Raw genomic sequence first — 11,410 nt, forward strand, 5'->3', positions numbered from 1 at the left:
GGAGCGTGGCTAGTTTTATGGTGGTGGAGTATCTATTCATATGCACTGCAATTGATTTAGATATAGTATATGCCAAAACTTAGAAATATCTTTCAGAAATGTAGTATACTACTCCTATTTATTATCCACTCATTCTCAATGTGTGTTTGATGCAGTGGCGGATCCAGAATTAAAAAATGGAGGGGGCGGAATAAAATAATAAAATATTAAATATAATACTTCAATATGTTTTTTTAGCAAAATGAAAGTCTATTACAATTCAAGTAGCTCTAGCATCTGTTAACCGAGACAACTGATTTCTACGGGTATCCATATCTTGAAAACGTTTGAAGATTCTTTCATTAGAAACACTAGCAAAGATGGATCTTTCATTGTATACTACCAAACTGTCATTCAACCACTCATCTCCCATCCTATTCCGCAAGTCAGTCTTGACAAATTTCATTGCTGAAAATACTCTTTCAACAGATGCAGTCGCTACGGGTAAGATCAATACCAACTCAATCAGACGATAAACCAACGAAAAAACTTTATCTTTCTTGGTTTCAACAATCTTCTGAGATATGCTAGCCAAATCTTCAATAGCATTCAATCGTGCATCTCTTCTCACAATATCAACAAAAGTTTCAAGTTGTTTAAACAATTCAGTATGTTGAGTCCATGTGAAGTCCTATGGGTAAAGAGTAGCAAGATGAACAAGCTTATCAATATTAAAAGCAGCGAAATCTTTTTTGGATCGAGGCATGCCATACAACTTAGCAAGTCTGTGGATGTTATTTTAATTGAGCTTGAGGCGATAATGGTTATTTTTTTCGATCAACGGGGCGACATCGAAGGCAACGGAGGGGGCGGATATGGAAAATATACATCCGGGATAAGGGAAAATTAGTCGCATGGTGGGGGCGACCGCCCCCACCTGGATCCGCCACTAGTTTGATGATTTTAATATAGTGGAGTAACTAACAAGTGCTTCCTTGAGAGTGAAAATTACTCTTGGACAAAATATCAATGTAAATTGATGGCTACGATATTTCAAAAGTATATAAAATAAACAGAAAAATGAAGACAAATGTAAATTTGATCTCGTTTTTTAATCAACAGAAAAGTTGGTTTATAAGGAGTGACATTAAGTGTGATTCTGAGGGCTTCTTTGTGTTATCTTTTATATTTGCAGAAAGAATAAACGAATCATTTATCATTATAGTTTTATATGCTTATTATTGTATAAATATGGGTATAACAATTGATCTAGCTAGTATTTATCGTGTAGGAGTTTAACTTGTCCAATAAAATTGAATACCGCATCGAAAAATAGGCATTATATAGTATTTATTTTGAGTTATGAGTATGCACATTTAATACGGTTAGTCGAATTGTTAGTGAATTAATTGAAGAGAGGAAAGAGATATGCATAGAAAAATAGGAATATCTGTGACCACGATGCGGAGATAATAATAAGAAAGTAGAGAAAGGTGCCGTGTGTTGACCCCCAAAACTGCCACCTACTTCAGCCGCCGTCTCCCTCGCGCCTCCATAGACTCTTTCTTTCCACTCTCCGAAACTCATGGAGATTCTTCTATTCAACCCCATGGAATAAAAATTAAAAACCACTCGCAATCTCAGATCACTATCAATCAATCAATCAATCATCAATCAGCCATGCCGTGGTTCAGGAATTTCATCCACCTAGTTAAACAGTCACCGCCGCAGCGCAAACCGGCGGCGCTGCTGGCCCATTCTCCTCCCTCGCTCACGCAATTGCTGCGCCATTTCAGCAGCACCGAAATTCAGGCCAACCATCCGGGCTCGCGGCCGACCAAGGGCAACGAGAAGCCGAGAGTGGTGGTGGTGGGCACCGGATGGGCCGGCTGCAGGCTCATGAAGGATATTGACACTAATATCTATGACATCGTCTGCATCTCGCCCAGAAATCACATGGTCTTCACTCCTCTCCTGGCGTCCACATGCGTCGGCACGCTCGAATTCCGGTCCGTCGCTGAGCCGATCGGCCGGATCCAGCCCGCCATTTCCCGCGAGCCCGGTTCTTTTTTCTTCCTCGCTAATTGCATGGGGATCGATTTTCAGAATCACCAGGTAACATCGCTCAGATTCATTTTTCCATTTCTAATTTTCTGGATTGATTTAATTTAATTTCTTCTGCAATTGTGTTCTATTATGATGAATTTCGAGAGGGGGAATCTTTTCTGATTCTGTTGGTTAGAGTATATACCATTAAATAGTGAACTCACACATCATCCCCTTACTGTTGGAAGCGGTATTTTTGGGTTTGAATTGTGATTGAGTTAACTGTTAAAGCAAATGCACTATGTTCCTGACCTCAATTGTGACAATTCAAGTGATTAGTGAGGGCAGGTAATTATGAAACAGATTTCTGGATATCTATGTCTTTTTGGTTACCTTTTTCTTAAGGTTGTTGTTCATAATAGCTTTCCCACCACATTATGGTTTGGGTCAAGTCTTTTTTTTTGGTTTATAGCACAACACTTCTTAGTTTAGTTTCCAACTTCTTGATGGTCGATATAATTATTCGAATCCATTGTGAAAAAAATCTGATCTTGGTTGTAAAACTTGGACATAACTCATCTAGGATAAATCTACTACCAATTGTCAGGACACTTTCCACAAAGGTACGTTGTTATATATCGACTTTTCCTGTAACTATCGTCAGCTGTTGTTCGCTAATCCCAAATTTCATGCTAGGTTCACTGCCAAACTGTAACCGAAGGTGTTAATACCTTGGAGCCGTGGAACTTCAAAGTTTCATATGACAAACTAGTAATTGCTTCTGGAGCAGAGGCGTCCACGTTTGGCATCAAGGGCGCAAGAGAACATGCGACCTTTCTTCGTGAAGTCTATCATGCTCAGGAGATCCGCAGGAAACTGCTGCTGAATCTGATGTTGTCGGATGTGCCAGGCATGACATGTCAAGCCTGCTAAGTCTTCATTGTACTATATCGAAGTGAAATAATTTCAAAAAATTTATTTAGAGTGTTTGTCAAAATAGGAGTAACTGAGGAAGAGAAGCGGAGGCTCCTGCATTGTGTTGTAGTTGGAGGAGGTCCAACAGGAGTTGAATTTAGCGGTGAACTTAGCGACTTCATCAAGAAGGATGTTCACCAAAAATATTCTCACGTGAAGGATTATATTCATGTTACATTGGTTGAGGTTAGTCTGTCACACCGCTCACCCTCCCATCTATAATGGATGGAATCAAATGCATTCTAGTTGGATGTTGTATCCTTAATCTCATATTTCCCATTCTGCAGGCAAATGAGATACTGTCATCCTTTGACGACCGCCTTAGAGTGTATGCAATTAAGCAGTTGACTAAGGTAAAGGGAATTAATGTGATTATTCACAGACTTCATTCACTAAATACCAACCTTGATCACTGGTCATTATGTGCTTATTATTTAGCATAAAGTTCTTCTGTTTCTTGTTTTCCCTTGAACATGCTGTTTTGAGGTTCTGCATCTATGTTTATATAATATTGATTGATATATCAGTTTCTTTTCTCAGTCAGGAGTCAATTTTGTCCGTGGAATAGTGAAGGACGTCCAGCCGGATAAAATAATTCTCAATGATGGTACTGATATCCCATATGGGGTTTTGGTGTGGTCCACAGGGGTCGGTCCTTCGTCGTTTGTCAAGAGCCTCGAAGTTCCTAAAGCCGGTGGAAGGTATAGAAGTTGCACATTTTATTTTGAAGATGCTGAAATGATTAGATATGGTAAAAATTGAATGCTGATGGTGCAGGATTGGGATTGATGAATGGCTACGAGTCCCTTCGGTGCAGGATGTGTTTGCCATTGGGGACTGCAGTGGGTTTCTGGAAAGCACGGGGAAGACTGTTCTTCCAGCGTTAGCCCAGGTGGCAGAGAGACAGGGGAAGTATCTGGCGCAAGTGTTGAACAACGTGGGGAAGAGTGGCGGGGGACGGGCTAATTGTGCAAAGGGGTTGGATTTGGGGGAGGTTTTTGTGTACAAGCATCTAGGGAGCATGGCGACAATAGGGAGGTACAAGGCCCTAGTGGATCTGAGGCAGAGCAAGGAGGCGAAAGGGGTGTCGATGGCCGGATTCAGCAGCTTTTTTATATGGCGGTCGGCGTATCTGACTCGGGTTATAAGCTGGAGGAACAGATTCTATGTGTTTTTCAACTGGGTTACCACCTTGGTGTTTGGTCGTGACATTAGTCGGCTTTGAGTCTCCCATATCACATGTATTCTATATATGCTATTTTGCTAATATCAACTATTTTTTTTTCCCTCTCTCTCTAATAAAAGTGTTCATCTTCTTTATAGGAGTACTATCTTTTTTGTTTTTTTTTTCCCACTAGCTCTTTTCTTTCACAATATTACTTATTTTTGCTTTCTTTTTGTCACTAGGCTCTTTTTTCACTAAAACTACACGATGCTTTCCTTTTCATACAGCTTTCTTTTTCCATTTTACAACCCTTTTTTTAACCAACAACTGAGAAATACTAGTACTTGTTTTTTTCATTTCACAAGATAAAACTAATTTTAATTTTAAATCTATCACTCTATTTATTATAAAAAATACTATTATACTATTTTTATCATCTATATTGAATTTCATAGTCGAACTATCTAACTAAAGGTTTCTTAACAAATTTTTTTAAAAAATTATTGTAAGATTTTGAAGCATTAATAGCAGTAACGAATAGATAAGAAAAAAATGTGCTCCATCCGTCCTATCATGGTTGAGTGTATTCATTTTAGTACTGTCTCATTATAGTTGAATCATTTACATATATATAGCAAAAAGCAACACACTTAATCTTTATTTCCTACTTTACTCTCTATTTAATATTTTATTTTATCTCCTACTTTATTCTCTCTTAATCTATCTACTGAATTTTATCTCATACTTTATTCTCACTCCCTTTAATTAACTAAAACTTAATGTATCAAATCAAATCAAATTATATTTTTGTAAATAAAAAATATTAAACAAAAACATAAGTATAATAGGAGTATGTGATATGATAATTAGAATCAGTTAGTAGTATTAAAGTATTTTAAGTTATGAATTTAACTAATTTTGACAAGGTTATGAATTTTAAAATGATAAAACAACCCATAATAAAATAAACTTATTAAACAAAATTCGAAAAAGAAAGGCATCTGCGTTCCCTTCTTTAATTGGTGAGTTGAATGCTCTGTCAAAATATGTTCTTTAGTTGAGATTTTTGTGTAGGTGTGAAACGAGAAATAAAGAAAGAATATTAGGTATTTATTTGGGGTTACTGTAACAATATTTATATTATTATATGATCAATATATCTATTGGTTTAATTATAAGGATAAGTTTATATTAAATATTAAGGATTCTAATATAAAAGACGATACCGTGATGGATTGATTTCAATAAAGAATTAGAATTGGGGTGTATTGATAACCCTCCGCTCTTACCTCGTAATTATTTTATATAGAAATATGTATGATATGATTTATTATATAGTATATGTATATTTAGATACATATATAATGATCAATCATGTTTAATGTGTGTGCCGTAAACTTGGGATGTATTCATATCCTTTTTTGGTTTAATGTTCTAAATACCTTTTTAATCTTGGCCATTAAGTTTAAAGATCTAATGGCCCAAAATAGAACCTGATTAATTAAATTTTATTCATATAAAAAACGAAAAGGGTGTAATTGTCATACACATTTGATTCAGTTATGGTAAGTAGCTTGATTTTCTCAATCTTAGGATTTCAACGTTTATTTTCTACGATACAATTAATCTTTCTTCTCATCCATCTTTTATTCTCCTAATATTCTCCATTGAAGAACATACGGTTTTCTACTTCTTCTTAAATCCAGATTTTGGTTTTTAACCTCTTACAAATTCGGTTTTATTGTAGAAGTTGCGATTCCTTCTCGTTTTCTTCAACAATGGAAGAAGGTAATTTACGTACTTGACATGTTCATTATTAATCTCATACGTTTTGTTCTATACGTTTTGTTCCTTCAATACCTTAAGGTATTGAAGGAAATTCTCGGTGGGTTTGAACTTGTCCGTTGCAATGTCGGGGATATCAGGAACACTTCGCGAGGCATCAAAGCATACGCAAACGGTTGTAACGTGGAGATGGTGTTGGACGACATGGCGAAGAAGAAGGAAATGTCCGATGTGTTCACATATCACTACGAACTTAATGCTGCTAACCAGTTGGTTGCCCTCTTTTGGTGCGATGGTTTGATGAAAATGAACTACCATATGTTTGGTGATATCGTGTCGTTTGACTCCACATGCAACACAAACATGTATACATTACAATCATTTATATTGTTCATTATATGCCATCTTTTGTACATTACTAAGTGCATTATACAGCCATACATTTACATTATTCTTACTTGTTTATGCATTATTCAGAATTAATGATGCTAATTTTGCATACATGTGTGCAACGCAGGTATGGCATGATCTTCACACCTTTCACGGGAAAGGACAATCATGGGAAACCTGTAACATTCGCTGTTGGGTTGGTGTGCAACGAGAAAACAGGGGCTTTGGTTGGCTGTGCAAACATTTCGTCGAATGCATGGGTGTAGCACCCAAAAATGATCGTAACCGATCAAGACTTGGGCATGAAATCAGCTATTCAAGAGGTTCTTGTAGGCACTCAACACTGATGGTGTATGTGGCATATAATGCACAAGTTGGTTGCCAAGGTTCCAGGCAGGTTGCTGAGGGACGAAGATTTCAAGAAGGAATTCAATGCCTGCGTTTGGTCGGACTTGCTTGAACCCGACGAATACGAAGAGGAGTGGAATGAAGTGATTGAGCGTTATGATCTGAAAGACGTTGATTGGCTCAACACATTGTACGAGTATAGAAAGATGTGGATACCGGCGTACTTCAGAGATTTCCCACTCGGTTCGATGATTAGGACTACGTCCATATCTAAATCGGAGAACAGCTTCTACAAAAATTTTATGAAGCCCCGAGCGATTCTTGCCAAATTCTACTTGAATTTCAACAATGCTTTGGAATTTCAGCGGAACGCTAGAACAAAGCTGGACTACAACGATGCTACTGCCGTGCCAATACTGGCCACTAAGTTGGCATTCGAGAAACATGCTTCGACGATTTACACAGACAGTATGTTTAGGAAAATACAAGAAGAAATTGTTGATGGCAATGACAGATGCCGTGTACTTGGTTTTTCATCAACAGATTTGGTTGACACCTACAAGCTTGGGGATAGCCGACGCAATTCGTATTCTGTGAGACACGATAAGACTGACGATTCATACTCTTATGACTGCAAATTGTTCGGTAGGCAGGGATATTTGTGTAGCCACATTTTTTTTTCTGTTCAGGAACAATGAAGTGGAAAAAATTCCGGAGAAGTACTGCGACAGCCGATGGATGAAGACTCCTTTAGCCAAGGCTGTACATGGACAGTTTGATGCCACCGTAGATACAAGGTCCACCGTTGACGATAGGCAGACTGTTTCAAATCAAGGGATATCGCTTTTCTACGGTTTGAGACGGACATTGACGTGCTTCTTGCATTCGTAGGTGGCGAAGGAGAAAGAGTTTCGTAAAGGCAAGATGAAATGTTGAGGTGTTTTATACGTAATAAATTAGTTTTCGTTTTGTGTTTAGTCTTATTATTTGTTTCGTTGTCTTAGTTTTATTATTTCCACCGCTGTCAACATTTTATGCATAATAAATTTGCATTTTTCGATAGTTAATGTGCATTATAAGTTCAAAACTTGTACATTTTTGTTTAACAATCGTTAACTTTGTACGGACACAGTTCAGTATTACAAACATTTCTTGCATATTGAATAACAACCTTGCATTACTAACCTGTTAACGTACATTATCATTCATGAATATGTACAGTACTCCACACAATGACTTAACTTGGTGTAGATTACATCGACGGATTAGTGCATTAATAATGACATTTTGTGCATTACTCCCTTTATTTATTCCATTATTCCATAGCAGGCCAAACAACAAGTCGTCCTTACTTTGTTCATTATATTATTCTATAACATGCCAAGCAACAATTCATCAAAATCTAGTTAATATTTTAACCTTTATCACTTTACGACATCACACACTAGTAGCAAAATATGCTTCAGTTATCAAGTGATATATATGGTTCAAAACAAGTCGTCTTTTGACCAAATCAAAATTAGTTATCGAAAGACAACAGTCTTAAAGTTAACGTCAATAGCGTTTCTAATGATTACTCTTGCAATCAATCCAGCCCGCCCTCTTCGACCCACTTCTCGAAGTTGAACCTAGGCGGCCTCTCTTTCCAAAACTTGGTGGCATTAGATTGGTGCTGGGGTTTGGTGCCCCTTGCACAACGGAAGACTTGTACAAAACAAATAAATCAGATACGGATCTATTTGACCGATTATGCGATTAATCAATTCACATGTTAAACAGATAATTGCATGCTAGAACGCAAATAATTCATGCTCAAAGAAAGTACATCCTAAACATGAATTCTACGGTTTAGAGTTACCGATTTGATTCTCCAAAGAATCGACGATTGCTCGCGCCTTCTCCATATGATGATCTTCAATACTAGACCACGGATTTTCTCTCTGATTCCCGAACTGTATCTCGATATCAGGGTGGGCTGATCTTATCAAAATACTAGGACTCGAATAAAGAAGACAGAAGAAATCCTTTTGGGAATCGAGTGAAGAATTCGAAATCCTCCACAGCTGGAGAGTTCGAAATTTTCGAAAAAATTTGAGAATAAAAATTGTGATAATTCTGTCTCCTTTATTCTCCTATTTATATTAAGTTCCTTTTGGGCCCAGACAGGGATCTATGGAAGGTTTTGGATATGGGCTCCCCCAATTAGCTTTTTACTAATTAAATTGAACCCACAATTTAATACAAGCTTATATTGAAATATTACGAGCAGCCACTACAGAAGTAATATTGAACTCTCCCCATCCAAATCCGAAATTACAAGTAATCCGGGTTTCCACTTTTATTATTTATTTTCCGCGCTTAAGATATAAATGTCCATTAATTAATTAATGTCTGCTATGGACTTAATTAATTAATATCTTATTAATTCCAAGAGTGGACTTAGCAAGAAACATTTATTTATTATTCATAGAGTAATAAAACTCCAACTGGCCAGTTTTCCGAATAATAAAACCTTGTTCGAGCTCCTCTTGAGGACATTATCAAACGAGACTCACCTCGCGCACGTTTCAACATAATAGCAATCCTAGCACCGCTAGATATTAATCACCACTACCCAATATATCAGGATTATTGGGTTGCGAAAAACCCGCACCATTTGATAAGTCAAAGTAGTGCATAATCAATACCGTATGCTCAATGCTAACATATGTAGATTAAGAAATAGTATTTTATCAAGACCTAGTCTTTCAGTAGATAGCATAAAGACACGTCTTGCTGTTAGATCCGTTCAGTGCTATACCACACCAATGTCATCTTATTTCAGTAAGGCTTAGAAATATGCGGATTGACATTGCAACCTTTCACGATAGGTAGCCAAAGCCTATCTAGGTTGTGAAATTCTTCTTTTTCTTTTGCAAAGCATTGCATAGATCTGACCGTGTTACCTTAAAGTGGACGACGCCCACAACCGGTCTACTAAGCAAAAGACTTAGACTTTGTTTGCTTCTTATACATTTAAATGTTTATAAAACATCTTATAAATGCACAAGCAAACACAATGTAATAATAATAGTGATTCTATTCGTGCGAGACTGCTCGAATAATACTGAATCGGGTTAAAAGTGGATTGTAGAGTTTTACGTATACAAGCAAGATTCTATTCGCGCAAAACTTGCTCGAAACATGCTTTTCAGTATACCAAACCTAACAATCTCCCACTTATACTCAAAACCATAATGTCTTTGCTGCGTACTTGATCATTAATTAATTTCATCTTCATATGTGATTGCTTAGCTTAATAAACTCGTGTGTCCCTTGAGTTAGCCTTCACTAGAGTAATTAAATATAATACTCATAGGCATACTCAAACTTACGATTAAAGCTATTAGGAAGATATTCCTAAGGTAAACACATATTCAGAGGATAACTTACTCGATCACTGATTAGTAATAAAACTAAGACAGTGTAACCTCAAGGACATTACATGAATGACTGGTAAACTAGAATATAGTTACTAGTCTTTCTCAAGCACTAGGGTATATTCATTACCTCAATCAAAATCCTTTGCCATGGTTATTATGATATATACTTGCTATGCAAAAGCACAACTAATATCAAACTTAGTACACACTATAGCATACATGAGACAACTATCTCCGAAACTAGTCTCATAATTCTTGATCTCACTAAGCGTCAAACGACACTTGACTAGAGACAAGACAATTCCACCTTGAAAGGTATAAACCTTTTCATGGAATTTCTAATGCTAAAATGTTCCAAGCAATGTGTAGATATATGATTCCTAAGAGAATCTCAACATTCTTTCTAGCAATCTTAAAAGGACTTAGATGCTAAGAATGTAATTAGTTTCTCTTAAATCATTTATCTTAAACTGGGTAGACAACCAGTTTCCTACGCCAGATGCCAATCTTAGTTGTTTGCAACTTTTGTAGATTTCATCATCGTAGAGTACCAATAATACCATATTTAATGCACTTTCAACTTCCTTGTGCTTACAGCACTGCTATGGGCAAAAGTCAAATTCCAAATATTTGACAATTTTGATAAAACACATATACTCTGATTTAGATGCTTGCCTAAGACCACGAAGGTCTATATAAGCTTCCAATCATGCGTTTCTTGCCCTTAATTACATATCTATTAGGACGTTCTAGTAGATGATTTCCTCAAGACTTCTATTTATAGAAGGCTGTCTTGACAATCATGATATATACATTCTAATTTATGTAAGTTCTAATAGACAATAGGATCAAACAAAACCTGGAACAACGACCGCGAGAAGATTGTTCTCTTTGGGCATAACCCATTGTCATTGTCTAGCCTTTTTGAGATCCACATTTACACTTGCAATGATACTTGCTCCCACTGACTGACACAACCTATAGGTAGTATTGCAAGTCTTGTAAAACATGTTGTCTATCTTAGATTGTAATATGGAATCTATCACCTGTTCAAAGATGATTATCCAAATTAACCAATACTACATTGTAGTTAAAGGGATTATGTTCAAGTTAATCTAAGACCGAGTCTTACGACACTCTTAGACCCAAGAACTTGTTGTGTTCCAGTGGAACGCTCGGTTCTTACAATCTTAGGGTACTGAAGTTGATTTTATTAGTGCAAAAGTTTCTAATGGTATGACTTCTGGTAATGTGGAAAATCCGATATCTCTCTTTATTTTGAGAGTTATCACGTTGTAGT

General features: G+C 36.7%; 1 protein-coding gene and 1 pseudogene across 2 annotated transcripts; both read left to right on the forward strand.

The window, feature by feature from the left end:
- The first annotated feature begins 1,436 nt into the window (after nucleotides 1-1,436).
- On the forward strand, nucleotides 1,437-4,322 carry LOC125222676 (internal alternative NAD(P)H-ubiquinone oxidoreductase A1, mitochondrial-like). Of its 2 annotated transcripts, XM_048125417.1 has the most exons (7): nucleotides 1,758-2,094; nucleotides 2,609-2,648; nucleotides 2,722-2,935; nucleotides 3,026-3,186; nucleotides 3,288-3,353; nucleotides 3,541-3,701; nucleotides 3,778-4,322. In XM_048125417.1, the coding sequence occupies exons 1-7, from the start codon at nucleotides 1,904-1,906 to the stop codon at nucleotides 4,223-4,225; spliced, it is 1,281 nt and encodes a 426-aa protein (XP_047981374.1). In that variant the 5' UTR covers nucleotides 1,758-1,903; the 3' UTR covers nucleotides 4,226-4,322. The 2 variants fall into 2 exon arrangements, with proteins under 2 accessions (XP_047981373.1, XP_047981374.1); XM_048125416.1 differs by lacking the exon at nucleotides 2,609-2,648 and having other exon boundaries at nucleotides 1,437-2,094.
- Nucleotides 4,323-6,705: 2,383 nt separating this feature from the next.
- The window catches only part of LOC125221301, a 20,734-nt pseudogene continuing 16,029 nt past the window's right edge, over nucleotides 6,706-11,410 (forward strand).

Source organism: Salvia hispanica, chromosome 4, assembly GCF_023119035.1.
Source record: "Salvia hispanica cultivar TCC Black 2014 chromosome 4, UniMelb_Shisp_WGS_1.0, whole genome shotgun sequence".
NCBI classification, from domain to species: domain Eukaryota; kingdom Viridiplantae; phylum Streptophyta; class Magnoliopsida; order Lamiales; family Lamiaceae; genus Salvia; species Salvia hispanica.

Excerpts from the sequence above, each read along its gene's own strand:
- LOC125222676 (XM_048125416.1), top strand. The coding sequence starts at position 1,660 with ATGCCGTGGTTCAGGAATTTCATCCACCTAGTTAAACAGTCACCGCCG. Across the intron at positions 2,095-2,721 it reads TCGATTTTCAGAATCACCAG|GTTCACTGCCAAACTGTAAC; the intron begins GTAACATCGCTC and ends ATTTCATGCTAG. Across the intron at positions 3,702-3,777 it reads GTTCCTAAAGCCGGTGGAAG|GATTGGGATTGATGAATGGC; the intron begins GTATAGAAGTTG and ends CTGATGGTGCAG.